The 16131-nt window shown below is 48.4% G+C and overlaps 3 protein-coding genes across 3 annotated transcripts; 1 reads left to right on the top strand and 2 right to left on the bottom strand.

Moving 5' to 3' along the window:
- Window positions 1-1751: 1751 nt before the first annotated feature.
- FSUBG_13463 (UTP-glucose-1-phosphate uridylyltransferase) lies at window positions 1752-3810 on the bottom strand (the record flags this gene model as incomplete). The annotated part of the gene is made up of 3 exons (XM_036678357.1): window positions 1752-3042; window positions 3103-3335; window positions 3709-3810. 3 exons carry the CDS (start codon window positions 3808-3810, stop codon window positions 1752-1754), a joined length of 1626 nt encoding a protein of 541 aa, XP_036531077.1.
- Window positions 3811-6670: 2860 nt separating this feature from the next.
- On the top strand, window positions 6671-7398 carry FSUBG_13462 (uncharacterized protein; the record flags this gene model as incomplete). The annotated part of the gene is made up of 2 exons (XM_036678356.1): window positions 6671-7198; window positions 7252-7398. The coding sequence occupies 2 exons, from the start codon at window positions 6671-6673 to the stop codon at window positions 7396-7398; spliced, it is 675 nt and encodes a 224-aa protein (XP_036531076.1).
- Window positions 7399-7655: 257 nt separating this feature from the next.
- FSUBG_13461 (dihydroneopterin aldolase) lies at window positions 7656-8653 on the bottom strand (the record flags this gene model as incomplete). Its single annotated transcript, XM_036678355.1, has 2 exons — window positions 7656-7931; window positions 7988-8653. 2 exons carry the CDS (start codon window positions 8651-8653, stop codon window positions 7656-7658), a joined length of 942 nt encoding a protein of 313 aa, XP_036531075.1.
- Between the last annotated feature and the right edge of the window lie 7478 nt (window positions 8654-16131).

Raw genomic sequence — 16131 nt, 5'->3', positions numbered from 1 at the left:
GTATTATACCGGTTTATATATATATAATAAAGCACTTAGTAATTATTATAATACTAAAAAAAGTAATAATAAGGCTAAAAGTTATACTATAGATTTCCTTTCTTTACCTTAAATTACCTTCTATATATATTAATAATTATTATAATACTAAGACTAACTAGGCTTAGTATATATACCCTTATATTATATAGTATATATATAATTTATATACTGGGCTAAGTATATTTAGTCTATTTATGCTGAACTGTATGTATCGTATTAATCAGGGCCTTAGGCCAGCCCGGACTTCGCATTAACCAACAGCGCGCTCCCCTTATTTACACAATCTCCCTCAACCCCACAAACAATATGCAAACGTGCATTGCCGCTCAATGGAATGGAACGACGGGGCCACCCTCCCCGAACTAGACCGATTCGAGAAGTCGGATAGCCATAGGCTTACAGCTTGGTTGGTTGAGGATGCTTATTCTCGCCAAGCTTTTACGATATTATCCATGGGATGTCTTTACCATCTCCTATCTCCTATATCAAACTCACGGAATCATCTAGGCCCGGGTTTTCCGGCTGGGCATTCGGTTGGGAATATCATATCCAACAGGCTAACAATGTCTTCACTTTGGAGAGTTCCATCGGCTCGGATCATTACTCCTCACTCAGGGTAGGATTCAAACCTTACGGAGATGGGTAGCTGTTTTTAGTGCGAAGTGCATTGAAGTTTTCCACGACCCTGGTTCGGTACTCAAGATCGAAGGAAATGCCTCATTGATGTGGAACGTCATGGGTGCCGATCTACTCCGTAAGTCCTTTGATTTCACTTTGCCAGCGCTTTGAAAAGTCATAGGCGTCAAATCGAGGTAGCAAACAGGCAAAAGGTTGTAAACGGTCTTGTGCTATGATCTTCCAGCCTCCTGGGCCGAAACAGACCCTTCGCCCCGCGTCTCACCTTCAAACAACCTGGTGTTTTGACACCATCATCCTGCTCTCAGACCATATGCAGCACGTTCGGCAGTACGGGTGAGCCACCCTGCCACCCAAGGACGGAAAGACTTTTCCAATACGACTGTGCCTCACAAAAACTTATCACAGAAGCAGACTATCAACGTCGTCGTCATGCGTCCGATGAACGACGACGTTGGTCCGCCTGAACTTTGAAGCTTGAACAAGCCAAAGGGGCTGGTAAACCGTAATTACAAACCTACAAGATTTAAGGTTAAGATCTGGTCCAAAACGAGGATAGGCCTGCCGGCTATGGGTGTATCGGCTCCATCAGCCCCATTTACAAGGAAAGACCACTAATAAAAAGACTGGTTTTGTGTAATAATCGACAGTGCTAAGTTAGATGATGTGGCGTGTCCTAACATGAGTCGACGACCTTGTCGGCACATTTCCCTGAGACCCTTCATTTGTCGAGAAATTGTCATTTGTCCTTTTCAATTAAAAATGTGCTGTACCTATGTATAGGTATCAAGCTAATGCTGTTTTGCCAAGTACGTACATACTCAAAGTGTACCTTAACCTCCATACCCTCCCAGCAAGCGTTCAATGTGACGCTTGAAGCAGGCTCCCATGTCTACCGATTCGGAGACGTTGCTTCTCTTCTTTCCATACCATAGGATAAACATCACAATCCTCAAGCCTCATGACATGTCTGCCCATGCGTTGTCCATCTTATGCACCTCGAAAGGCCGTGACAAGTCAAACCCTGAGACAGTCTGCTACAGAACCGCACAACATCCAAACAAGCTCCCAATTTAATGTTCGAGCAGGCGCAAGCTACCCTGGACAACCACATTCTCAAGGATCGATCCAGGGGGGATGTCGATGGTGCTGCCCTCTGTCGCGACAATGATAACGGTACCCTTGAGCGTTACGCCCCGGCCAAGATTGACGGCACCGGTGATGGTGAGGTGATCCAGCTCCAGCACCTTAGGAATGGAGGGGATTCGCTTCTGGAAGTCTGAGACCTTCTTGAAGTCACCACCAAGCTTAATCAGGGGCGCGTCACCGAAGCGAGCGGCGCTCATTTGAAGCTGGCCGTGCTTCAATGTGTAGAGATCAGACTTGACCAGCATCAGGTCGGAACAGGTCTTGACGGGCAAGAATCGTCGTCGGGGAACGTTGACACCGTGAGCGTTGTTAAAGTGACGGATAGCAGCACCGACAGCGGTCTCGAGCTGGACTATAGAGATATCGGACTCGCCCTTCTTGTCACCGGGAATGGTCTTGCCATTGGGGATAATCTCCATCTCGAGCTCGTCGTTCTCTACCACGCGCTTGATGGCCTTGAGGTTGAGCCAGATGTTGTTGGTGTTGAAGTACTTGAACTTCTTGATAGACTTGAACTCGTTGACATGCTCCTTGGGCACCTGGGCAATTTCGAGCAGGCGGACTGAGCCCTCGTAGTCGATGATTGTACCACCCTTGACGTCGGCCTTGGTCTTGTTGGTCAGCTCCATGATGTATTCGGCATTTGTCTCCATCATGTGCTGGAGGATGCGAAGGTCGACCACGGCGCCCAGGTTGTCGACATTAGAAAGAAAGATGATCTCGATGCCCCGCTCGAGAAGCTTGTCGAGGATGCCAGAGTTGTAAAGAGACTCGAAAACGTCACCGTGGCCAGGGGGATACCACTCGTTGATGGGAGAGTCGTTATCCTTGGGGACGGGGAGGAGAGAGTCCTTGTATACTCTGGGGTATCGAGATTGGTTGAAGGTAAGGATATCGACGTTGTGGCCCTCGTACTTCTTGATGATGGCGGCAGTGTCGTCATTTGTGTTGAAGGAGTTCATGAGAATGAAAGGGACGTTGACGTCGTAGGTACGGTTCAGGTACTCAATCTGTCGGACGGAAAGATCAAGGAAGGACATGCCGTCACGGACTTCAATAACGGACTTGGGGCCGACACAGCCCATGGAGGTTCCCAGACCACCATTGAGCTTGAGAACAGCCAGCTTGTTGAGGAACTGGACGGATTCGGTGTTGGCAAGATCCTCGTAATCGACAACCTGACCCTGAGCGGGAGGGGCAATGCGATCCCAGTCTCTAAACTATCGTCAGCAACTGTCGTGTTGTGGCATATATCTGGTCGGGAGGGAAGCATACACGGCGTTGCCCTTGGCCTTGTCGTTAAGGTATCGTCGGAAAAGGGCGAAGAAGTTGTCCATCTCAGTCTCGAACAACTGTCGTCTGGTTAGTCTTGACTGGTTAAGGAACCACATGTTTCGGGTTGAAGAACTTGCCTTCTTTTGTTCGGGATCCTTGACGGTCTCGGCGAGGTTGGTCAGAGCATTTCGCATCTGAGCAGCAGCGACGTTGGTGGAGGTGTTCTCGAAAGCCTGGAGCATGATGGGTTAGTGTTGTTTATGGTAAAAATATGATACAGGCTTTTTTTTTTAACAAGGGAGAGAAGGACGAAGCTTCGCACTCTCATCGAGGAACTTTAAAGCCATTAAGCTGCGAGTGAATGCGCGAGCCGTAACCAAGTCCATGTGGCAGATGTGAAGAGTTGTGGAAACGCGGGCCTGCTTGCAGCCATGTCAAGTGCCTGGACATCCATATGACTGACAATGGGCGTCACGATTGAGCCTTTGAGATACAGTGAAGCTTCACCGTGAGCGAACAAAGTACGCAATCGCATCTGGTTTGTATAATGTGGCATGCATGTGATGATGGGGAGGTGAAGCAGTATCTGGATTCACACCAACTCACCATGTGACTGCGCGTCTTGCCATGACGACGCTCATTGCCCTGCTCATCGCCGCTGTTGGGCTTGAGGTGGGTAGGCAGCGCACTCTTGATAACACTGGCCATTGTCCAGGAGTCGGTCGAATCGTGGAGAATATTAATAAGGTGGAATTAGAGTAGCACGATGGAAGCCAACGGGAGTAGCAAATAGATATAGCCTTTGGGGAGGGGGGGATGAAGAAAGAGGAGAAGGATCAAGAAGTTGTTAATGGAAAGGGAGAAAGAGAAGGAGGAGGAGAGGAGAGGAATGAATCAAGGTAACCAGGTCAAGCAGGTCAAGCAGCTAATAAACGAACGGGAGCGAGAGGGAAAGGGGAGGCCAGCACCAGCGCGCCAGAGTTAGATGCGGGGCGGTGATGCCGGGCTTGCAGCTGTTGCTTGTAAACTTGGTGGGGGTGGCGAGGGAGCTATTTTCCTAGGCGGACAAAAGAAGCCGAACAGCGACAGCAGTTTAGAACTATTGACACTTTTTCTGCAATCCAAGTTGTAACAGTGACGTCGAGTCGTTGGGGTTTTTTTTCTATGTCTTTTTTTCTGTCTTGCACACTCACTCACTCAACTGATTCTGCTTCTTGTCCTTTTCCAGCAATTGCCTCTCTTTTTGTTGGTGCAGATTTAGTAAAGGTCGGGTAACATAGGAGGCGAGATTTGTAGAACTTGCGGTGACAACCCAGCTCGCAATGGTCGAGCAGACAGACCGTCTACTAACTCAGCGATACTGGAGATACAGTCAGTAGGTATGTACTGCTGCACGTCCCTGGTCTAGGCCATCTCATCATCAGCTCCCATGTGCTTTTGTTTTTTTCCCCTTCCCTGGCCGTTGGGGAATGGAGGCTTGTTCCCATGCTCTGGTACCCGTCCCTGTTCATCTTCACCGACCAGTTACATATGATGGCTTGCGGTGAAGATGAGATGAGGCTCAATAGTGCCTTCGTCTCCCCTATTGTTGTTCATTATCACATCTCGTATCATGGAGTTGTCGTAATTGTTCATTTCTGCTCACCTTCACGATACCCATACCACGGGGATTAAACCCCACCACTTCACCACTTGCACCAGCGATCTCTCTCACCTTGTAGGCTTGCGGCGGGCCAACCAGCCAGGATCCCCGGTATCTAGTTTCCCATTTCTTCTTGGGGTATCCATTTACCGCTGGTATTATTAGCACTCTAGGCACTCGAGGTGCGAGGTTGGTGAGACTGGCTAGGGGAGGCAAGAAACCTAGGTACTAAGCTTAGGACCTCTATTCAGAATGATAAAAAAAATATTCGGGTAACTAACTCTAGCCTGAACTTAGGAAGCTCTTGACTGAGTTTATTTTAGCATCCTCCTCTAACGTCTCAAGCTAGATGTTCGAGATCGGTCCTTTACAGATACAGTGTTGCAGTCAGTTGAGTACGTAGGTAAGTAGGTATGCACAATGCACAGACGAGAGAGAGAGTAGCCGAGAAGGGGAATAAGAATACTGTATCAAGGGAAACAGGCAACCTTGATTGAGATTGGGTGGTATCATGGTTGATTGATTTTTCTTGGTGTGCCGCCACCATCATGATATCCCTCATTAATATGCTACTATTTGCCTCCCGAGTGCAAACAAACCGCTCATTACACCTTGCTCTGAGTGAATTTCAGCTTCTCTTGGAGCATCCATTTGCCTCGTTTCAACAACAAGGTCCCCAAGCTCCTTTTACCGGTGAATCAGAGTTGAAGACGAGGAACGGGGCCAAAGCTCCCAAAGCTCACGCCCAGACACAGCAAGTATCTCGGCTCTGTAATTGGCTGTTTTATTGGATCCTCACGGGTTTGGGCCCAGTCGAAATGAGCAGAAGTGGATGCAACGAGGTTGATCATGGCTACCTAGTCTTGACGCTATCTTTACATCGGTCGATCTCCCTGCAAGATGCCTATTCTTGCCCACGACGTTGAAGAGAGAGTAGGTATTGTGAGCATTGTGATTGTTATGCATCAGAAGACCGGGAGTATGTATGTAATATCGTAGGCATAGGTAACCATTGACATTTCCAACAAGATCTGGAACACCGGGCCTCACCCGTTCCGTTCCGTGACCAATCATTCAGTGAATGGAGATCAAAAGACACCTAACTAGCTGATTTATTAGAGACTCCTGTCAAATGCAAGCTTCGACCTGCCATATTACATCGGGGCCTATATCTCTCCACGTGGCCTTGGCATTGGATAAGAGGCTGGATGAGAACCTACCTAGGTATTTTCCTTTTGCTACCCTAGATTCACCACCATTTTACCTCCATAGCACAGATACAGCCTACCTACTAAGTAAGATGAGGTAAGATGGTTAGCACTGGAGGTACCTTATCAGTTTCGCGTCACTTGTTTCTCCGAGCTTCTTGCAAGCTCCTCCACAACCACGGAAGGTAGACGGCAATCATATACATCGCAGTAGTATCGCCGGACCTCTAACTCCTGCATCTGCCGTTATAGTGGAGTTGTCCTGAGAGTGCTACAGGAGTAACAATTCATAAACTTGGCCTGGATCTACTGTAGAAACAACACTTGTTTAGCATAAATAGCTCGATAACGATGTCTGATTTATAGTTTGCATGAATTAAAACAAGATTGGTGACCAGCAGACTAGAAATATTGTAACTACCTAGACATGTTTTATGTGCCCTCTCTGCATTATCACCCTTCTTCTTCTATCTGTGGCGCGTCCCTCTGTGGAGACGGAACCATACCATTCAACCCTTCATGGAACTTCTACCTCACAAGAACACGCCGCACGACCAGATATTGGGCAAAGAGACAATCAACTTCAAGTAACGCTGAAACTGGTTCTTTCACGGGCAATACCCGGTCTGAGAATTGCCCCTCGATTTCTCCATATAATCACCAATAATACGAAAGAGTCTATCTCACCGTAACTTCATCTCACTCAACATTACAAATCATGGGGAGCACAGAAACTGTTCCTTTCTGGAACATGAACATCCCCGAGGACCAGAGAACCGAAGAGTGTCCTGACTTTCTTCAAGGCGTCCACAAGAAGGATCAAGGCATTCTCTCCACCCCAGACCAAGAGTACCACATCTTCTCCTGGGCTGAGGTCCGCGACATCATCCAAACAAACCGCTTAGAGAAGTTCAAGCGTGTTCCCTCAGAGCTTAGACGATACAAAGCCTTCGCATTCCATCTGAAACAGAAGTACGGCAGTGTCGCCAACTTCATCCATGAACATCGTCTTGGATGGAGTACTCCAGTGACACCGCGCGGAGCACCGTTTGAATTCGAGGACGATTATAAGATCCTGTGGAATGATGCTCCCTACGGGATAGATCCGAGAATAGCGCACCTCGTCGTGTGGACAAAATTCGCCCTCGTAGAAGATCCCGCCACGGGAGATTTGACGGACAAAGCGAGAAAGGAGATTGATGATTTCGTGACAAAGACCTTTCGAGCGCATATCCCAGAGGAGAATGTGAGTGTTTCCTATCACTACAGGTGATTCATCCGTGAGACTCATGTGCGTAGGTCCTTTGGTTTAGGAACTGGCGCTCTTTACAATCGGTCAATACTGTGCAGCACTTTCACGTCATGCTCTTCAGCCCCGATCCCGACTTTATACGCAAGGTCACCAAAGGAGACGTTCCACGGGCCGGAATGGAGGTTCACAAGTGAGTGTTGAGAGGCACTAAACAGGTATCACTTGCGGCAATTCATCCTCGTTGGAAGACGCTGAATATGCTTCACATCTGTGTTGATAACGCCATTATATGTTGATCAATACTACCTACTGCCTCATGTACAGCATATGCAGACTTTCGAAAACGAACTTGAGTAGTTGGAAAAGGAACAGTACATCCAAGAAGCCGTATAGGCACATGCAACCAACTTTTTTACTCCCTGTATCAAACTTCCACCTAAGCCCAAGGGCACTACGACTTTCTGTCGTTAGAGTGCGCAATCTGGTTTCTAGTATCATCAAACCTAACGTCTTTCGTCTTAGAGACCTCGATCTTGACATCTTCGGTCCTGACCGTGAGCTCTACACAGGCAGCCTCAGCCAGAGGCACTGCTGTTGGCTTCTCAAGTCCAATGCGAATGATTTGTCCATAGAAATCGTCACGCTTGGTCCTGAGTTCCCGGGCAATATGAAAAGCCAGACTTGCCGCCAAAGCCTCTAGAGTTTCGAATGACGATTCTGACATGGCCTTTGTGATGATGATTAGCATGGCTGTTGTCCATTAACCTTTCATAATCTACTTACATCAACAATGATACTCTCAATGACAGCATAGTCATCGTGTGCGGTTTGGTATTCGTCGATGCGGATGTTTGTGATGACGACTTGCTTGGCGTTCCGCTCGTTACTGTTGACACCGATGAGTGTCGGCACTCTGATCCCTTCCAGACCTAGCTCCAGACTTCGCGTGGTGATGGCCGAGTCGGCGAAGAGACACGATCCCGAGAGTCGGATTGCACTTCCCATCAACGAGGCTTTGGGCAGAACGAGCGAGACTGAGAGCCTTCTGATAAGGCTCATGTCGAGGAAAGCCTTTGTGTTTTGGGCGGAAGGCTCCTTCACACCAGTGTACTGGAAGCCAGTAAGATCAACCCAGAGCCTGTTGAGCACATCACTCAGCGACAGGGCTGACCTGGGCAACTTGTCCAGCGTGCCGAGGATGGATTTGCTGAGGAGCCCATAGTGAACGGTGTCGGAAGCAACCTTGTCGTCTGACGACGATGAGGGGAACGCATGCGTCAGTGAGACCTCGGCAGATATTAGAAGAGGTTGTTGCTTGGAGCCTCGACCCCAGGCATCTTTGGGTCCTTGGATAGTGGTTTGGAGATTTCGAACGCGGACAACAGCAACAGGGTCGCCCTCGGCGTTGGCGAGACGTCGAGATGACACAAGGGGAGTCTCTTTGCCCATGGCTGGCTGACGTTGAGTGATATGATTTGTGTGACTCAATCGGGCTGAGGCAATTCGCTATGATGAATCCAATACGAGACTGTACTATGTATAGTAGCTATAGGTAGCTAGGTAGCGTAGTACAACGGCACAATGAATTGAATGTAGTTCTAGAGCTTGGTTGATGTCAGTAACTTACACTGTTGTTGGTCACAAGTTATGTCATTTGTGTGACAGTGAAGCTAGAATGACCAAACAACACCAGCGGGGCAGATCAACAGCCAAAAAAACAGTGTTCACCTCAGCCCAAGACTTGGCAACACACACAAGAAGCTACTCTCATGAGATTGGATTTGATATCTAAATCTGCATAAGTGGTACTATGAAATTTGAATTAATCTAGCCTTCCTACTATCACTATCTGACAAGTCCATAACCCATTTCCATGCGTGAGTGACTTCTACTGAGTCAGCATCACATAGATATTTTCGTATTTTGGTGACACGAGTTATAGATCAAGGGCCTTATATCATTTGAATAAATACGAGGCAAACACTTGTATTTAAACCTCATACCTCAAAGAACAAGCATCACGGCGAAACTCATAACTTCTCTGACACCTTTGTTGGGCACATACAGTCACGTGTTCTTCCATGACAGAGTTTCGAATGAGATATAGATACCCTATACTTCGTCCTCGAAAAGGTCTTACAATCTCACATCAACTTGGAACTCACAAAACATCCGGGTCTACAAGACGCTGACGAATATGTTATTCGGCTCTAGTCTGATCCGTGTCTGAGCTGTGTGTGCTTCTCTTCGAGGTGGTCTCACGAACCACCTCCAAGTCTCACTTTGATCTGTAGTCAAGATGATAACACTGTCTCAGGTCAGAAATCAAAGAGACAACAGCTCAACACAACCGCGCCGAGACCCAACAGTTCGCAGATTTACCGATAACAACACTGCATATTATGATGCTTTAAGGTTTTGTCGCTGATATATTGCCTACACACCATATCACAATCAGCTGTGATCCTTCCCGAACGGCTGTACGGATACCTCAAAAGCAATAATCCTCTCACCCATCACAGCGGTTCAAAGTGATCGTGTTTCCGCCGCTTGGTCCCCGAGCCAGGGACAAGGGTCTCAAACGTCTTCTCTAGTTGTTGGACTTGGAACTGGCTTGAGGCTTGAGCGAGCCTTGTTCCTCTTCTGTCCAGTGTCCACAAGGATTCGTCTCACGCTCGGTCCAAGTGGTCGTAAGAGGAAGCTCATGTAGTTTTCCCACTTGCAGGCTCCCCAACAAGTGCTCAAGTTGCATCTCGATGGGGATTTGAGAACTGTTTTTTTCGGTCCCAGAACATTGGGCTCTTGGTGCCTCTTCGCAAGACCTTCCCGTAAAGGTTGACTGCGGGAGTTTTGTGACTGATCATCAGGGTCTCTGGTCTTGGCCCACGATATTATCGTGTTGAACCCGTGCAATACCCACGCATCTGGACATCGTTCGCTGTGTGCGGATCGCTCTCGGTTACCCAGCCTGGAGTCGCTAACGTACGCGATTGAAACATATACGGCCCTATGGCGGAGCAATGAGGTTGCACTAACAACCCTATGAAAAAATCATGAAACGCAGCAGTTAGGCGATTGCTATCTCAGCCATGGCCCTTGCCGTCTTGAGGTGCTGAAGCGGAGGAACATCAATACCTAGAATTAGGCCCACGGCCTGGCAGGCATCAGCAACCCGGGCCAATTTCGAACGTCTAGAATGCGTGGCTAGAAGGTTGTGACATGATTCTCAAACTTCCGACTGGTATTCTGGCACATGGTCACCCTCCCAGTCTCTAGTTCCGGGTTACATTCGAGCAAAGCAACCACAACGGATCCATAATGAAGATCATATTGCTGCGGTTATGTGGCCCGACATCTTAATCCTACTTATACTGCAAATATTGGCCGAATAGTTTCGGTAAAGCCCTTTGTAATGATACCCCGGTGATTTCCAGTACTACCCGGGCTCATCGACGAGGGTAAGAGGCATGATGTGCTATTCGTTGTCCCCAAAACTCACTCATATGCATTGGACTAGGACAGAATCGCTCTTGGACGACATGATCGGAACAGCAGAAATTGAAGAGTTTATTGTTCGATGTCTGTGCAAGACTAGAAGGTTGATGTTAATGATCCTTCGGAGTTACGGCCAGATGGAGCTAGCTAGTCTCCTCTCCTGCACAGACAGACGCAGGGGGCTTCTCACATCCACTGCAACCAGATGCAGGGCTCGGATCATCGACTAACGTAGCCAAGAAGGAAAGTCAACTTTGGGGCGGGTTTTGACGACGACCGTGTCATAGGCTTCGTTGTCAGTCTCGGTTTCAACTCTTACCCGTCGTTTCAGCTTTTAATAAAAGCCACTAACTAACTGCCCTTTTCTTCTCATGGTACGGAAGCATCAAATGCCGGGTTCCACACAACGTATTTGACTTTTTCTAGTTGTTCTAACGTTACTAGAACGCGGAGGACATGACGATAAACAGTCTAAAGAGGCCTGTTTCGGAAATTGCATTTCAAGCTGACGGCAGCTCACAGACATGGACATGCACCGTCTCAAATCTTGAGCATCCTGATGTATGCTAGCTTGAGTTGCTGCAGATCTGAATGTCTTTACACTCCTTGACGGGGGGAAGTTCAGTTAATTGCTGTGCCGCAATTCGCAAAAAAGATGAGGAGTGTGTTACTACATCCGACATTTGGCAACAACTTCAAGCAATATGACCGTTTCGAATCGAAACGTTGTTGCTACAGTGGAAAGCGTCGGATGCAGCATTGCTTATGCTGGTATTAAATCGGATATAATACACCAACGTAGCTGCCAAGAGAGCTTTGTTTGACAGAGAATCCACCTCCTACTGAATGGATGTTACTTATATCTGACCAAGCTTTGAGGCCTATACGTATCTTGGTTTGACTATTACGTTTACCAGTTGCCGAAGTCGGTGTCTTGCATATACGTAGTTACATATGTATTGTTAGACCGGGGAAGATTCCCGCGAGCCTCGTAATGGTCAGATCCTTGAATAACATACCGAATTCGACACTGCACCCACACATTGTACATATAGACTGGAGGAATACATGCAAGGATTCGGACAGGAAGCATGGCATAGATGCAGGCGTGAGGCACATCAAAAGTCGACAAACTCTTCACCAGACAATGGATCAGATCACCGGTTGTAATAAGACACTCCCAGTCTATAGCATTGCCAACGAGATATATCCGGAGCGCCACGCCTTTGACAGATGCCAAGAGCAGACTTTTAGCCTTGTGACGGAATATCCGTAGGTAGGTAGACGGCTATTTGACTTGGACCCTTGCAAGAACTGTCAGATTTTAAATAATTCCGAGCGATTTTATCCTGGAAATTTGACAATCAATGGGAAGTGAGTGAAAATTGCGCCATATATCTGCAATAGGAATATGAGCCGGGGCCAATTCAAGTCTCGAAGAGCCTCCCCCTTTGTCCAGGGACATCTCGATGCAAGTCGTTTCTTTGTTAGCTTAGTTAGTGACTAGTTACCGTACCCAAAAGAACTTCCCATTCAGATGTGATTTCGCTGCAGTGCAGATAGTCGGGATCATCAGGGCTCACATGCTAATCAAATACCTTGCCTAGTAGTCAGGAATCCCTTTCCCCACGGCCATGAGCTAACGAGCTAGATGGGCAGGAGAAAGATTGAGTTTTTGTCTGGGGCAAAGATTGCGGGGAAGACAAACATCGACATGGAAAGGCAGTTCCCCGTCTGAGAGAAATACAAGTCAATTGCCAACGTTGGAGTCTGTGTCTCTCTGGTACATGTGGTTGACTTTGCAACAAGTGGAAGCCCATTAGGACATGTTCAAGCTTGCGATTCCCCGCAACCATTACGAATCCCTCCGTAGCATCTCATATAAGAGCGCAGGTTGAGGATGGCGTCGGTCTGTTAGCCTCCCAGATCGGTGGCTGTAAGCTTTCACAGGCGCCGTTGTCAACATTCAAGACATCGCACCAACGGGGCGAAGAGTGGCTGTAAAAGGAAAGATGCCACGCCATCAGCTTTGCAGGTCCCGCAGACTTGAGCGAAAGTGGCTGCCATGCCCTGAGCATGGGATACATCGATATTGCTTATCCGTACCTGCATGCAATGTCCCAGCAAGGCACGGCCGTTGTGCTTGTCCAGAGAGTGGCATCTCCCACAAATGGCGCTGACGGTTGTCTATGCTTGCTGAGATGCGTTAGTAGGTCGATATGTCGACCATTGTTTGTGGTGTAGAAAAACATGGTTCGATGTGATATGTGTGATAGACGACGTCAGCTCACCACAAGAGGTTGCTTGCATTTCGAGTCGACCAAAGGGAACGGTGCTCGAACAGATCTGTCACAAATACCTCCTTGAGATTTCCGGGTGAAATATTCTTGTTGGAGAGGTGGTAAGACTTCAGGTGGTTGAAGTGAAAGGGGTGTTCCGAGATCTATATCGTTGAGTCCATGCCTATAACAAAGAATTGGTAAATACGCATATACCAGTTGATTTGCGAAAAATGTCATGCTTCGCCGTAAGGATTAAATACGATATAGCTGAGAGCGTCATCTTTCAACAGCGATTGGACCCAACATAATTTGATGATAGTGGGTTCGTTGGTGAGCGAAAAATTCAAGATGCGAATCAGAAGCTGAGCTGCCATGTTGAAAGACAAGACAGAGTGACGAGGTTCCTGAGTGGCAAAGAGCAACAAACCAACCAGAACCAAAAGCCAGCCAGCAACAAGAGGGAGCGTTGCATTGGCGGGAGTGACAGGGGAGCCGCTCAGCGGAGGCTGCGGAGCGACAGTGACTGACCAGGGGTCGACAAGGGTGTCAGAAGGACCGAGAAGCCAGTCAAAGTTACGGGACAGATGCTCTCGAGTGCCAAGAAGGCGATGCTAGTGATTGAAGCATCCAGAGAGAGAGACTTTTAGTGGCTAAGCCAGCCGCGCAGGCTTTTGATCCTCTGCTGGTGGCGCACCGGGACATGTCGAATGACAAGCCGAGAAAAGACGTTGGATGTGGATTGGAGTATTTACGCGTATGTTGGCTCTCATTACGGAGTATTAACCTGCCCAGCCCAGACATGCCTTGTCGAACCTCGTGATGATATCAATCAATGGACGCTGACTGCCCGGGATAGACACACCAGCGTTAGGCGAGTGTGTAGGAAACAGCGAACAATTGGTACTAGAAAAGACACAGTATCCCAGACAAGACCCTTAGTATGAAGTTACTAAGATTAAAAACGGTGATAATGACTTTATAAGTGTTACTTATTATATTCTATGTATAGTCGACGTCGTCTTCAATGGCAACCCGAGACTCCACTGGGTCTGCCTTGTGGCCCCTGTGGAAAGAAACAATTTGTGGGTGAACCGTACTGGGGGAACCTAAGAGCAGTCCCACAGATCGATGCCTGTAGCCTGTCCATCAAATCCCAATCCCTGCGTAGCTCCCTTCCTCCATCACTTGGAAAGTCAAATACGTACCCAATTTGATTCATTCAGGACGCTACTTGTATAATGCAAATGCACCAACAGTCAACCACTATCATTTGTTGGATGACAATGTCACATTGCATGTATCGTATGTACATCAGAGACGTCGGCATTGCACTGATTGGTGACCACCTCTTGTATTCCAAGGACTCGGACTGTTGCACTGAGTCCAGTCCAGTCCAGTCCAGTCCAGTCCAGTTCAGCTCAGTTCAGCTCCACTGTCCAACGGAGCGAGTCATCTGTGCATTGGCCCAAGTTTCATTTCAAGCACGGTTGATGAGATGCCCTGAGAGTTGTCTCTAGTAAACAACGGTCTGCGGTGGTGAGCTGCTACTAGAGTGGCTACTTTATATCTAAAAACATAGAGGTCATTATTAGTGTTTTTGATCACTTGGGCCGCCCACTGACTCGAATTCATGCAACAAACAAAGATCGCCAGAGCTCCCCTCGACGTCGACCGGCTGCACCCGCAAGTCTACAATGCAAGTGCCAAACGTTCTCCGCAGGCCGTTATTTTCTTTGCTTCTTGCTATGATGTGCAACGACTCTTGGCAAAGCCTTTCCCTTTTTGCATCTTCTTGTCAGCACGCTGTATGTATGTACTTGTCTACCGTTCTTGACCATCCAATCAAGGTTGAGCGTTGGCAGACGGTTGGCCTGCTCGTCAAGACTCGTCATTTCGCATGCATCGAGTCAAACATGTTGTTTGTTTTGGCTGAGAAACTACCAATGGCACCCAACAGTCCGAGAGATCCTACTCCGTACTGATACTGTACATAGTAGGACTTGGGTGATACTGATTACGACTGTTGATAACTGACTGCTGTCGATCTCGGCGAGCTAAGTACACGGACCAGACCTAACAACGGCCAACCTGACACATACCTACGAATATAGTCACTACAGTCAGGTATGTGCACGCACCGGTCTGCTGTTAAGATTAAACTGCTACTGTGCCGTTCGTTCGTTCGTTCGTTCTCATTTAGTCAGATCACTGATCACTCATCGCTCAAGATCCATTCCCAGGCGAGATTTCAGACAGTCCCTGTCGCCTGTCGCCTGTCGCGTCAGTCAGTCAGATTCATCAGTCAAACAAGACCGGGGAGTGTCGTGACGGCCAAGACATGCATCGATGACCCCTGAGTCCCCGCCCCTCCACCTCCAGGCCTCCGGGGCCAGGCACCGCAGGCAGGGCAGGCTACAGGGCGTTGCTCCACTTGGAAACCTCCGGCTCAGTTAAACCCTCGCCTCTGAAAGCCCCCCCCCTGTGGACTTGCAGACTTGGGTTCCAAAATATGCCCGTTTTGGTATCTTGGTGAACTTAGCCGACTTAGACTCTGCTGCACCACGCCCAAAAGTCCCTAGGTCCAGGAACCTTTACCTCTCTCTGCCTCTGCCTCTGCCTCTGCCTCTTGTGCCTCCTCACCACGGCTGCGATGCGATGCACGGGAGTGGGTCATTCCCAAGTTTAGCAACCCCTGTACTCCGTAACCTCACTCGTTCCCTTCCCCTCGTCGCCCGCCTCTGCCATGCCCTTTCTGAATCGGTGCCCACTCGTCATCACAGACCATATCCCCCAATGATACTTCGAATCTTGGTGTTCAGCAGTCTACAGCGCCTGTATATTCAACAGTATAGTTACCAGGCCTCTCTAATTGGCCCCTTTCCACCACCCTGGTCCTGGTCTGCCATGCCTGCCATGCCATGACTGATCCAGGATGCCCCGAATGGATGGTAGAGATGCAGATGCACAGAAAGAAAGAAAGAAAGAAAGTCTCCTACTCCGTACTTACAGCCTTTTCGTTCTCCAGTCTGGCAGGGGTGCTGAGAAGCAGCAGCAGACCCTGCTGCCTCCACCCTCGCCTCAAGTCTTGTTCTCGATCCCCCATTGTCAGTGCTTTCGAGGTCGGTAGTGGTTGTTATACATGCATACTCA

The sequence above is a fragment of the Fusarium subglutinans genome (genome assembly GCF_013396075.1).
Source record: "Fusarium subglutinans strain NRRL 66333 chromosome Unknown NRRL66333_c0000345, whole genome shotgun sequence".
NCBI lineage: Eukaryota > Fungi > Ascomycota > Sordariomycetes > Hypocreales > Nectriaceae > Fusarium > Fusarium subglutinans.
Note: the sequence above shows the minus strand (reverse complement) of the source record. Positions and strands in the feature narration are given on the sequence as shown.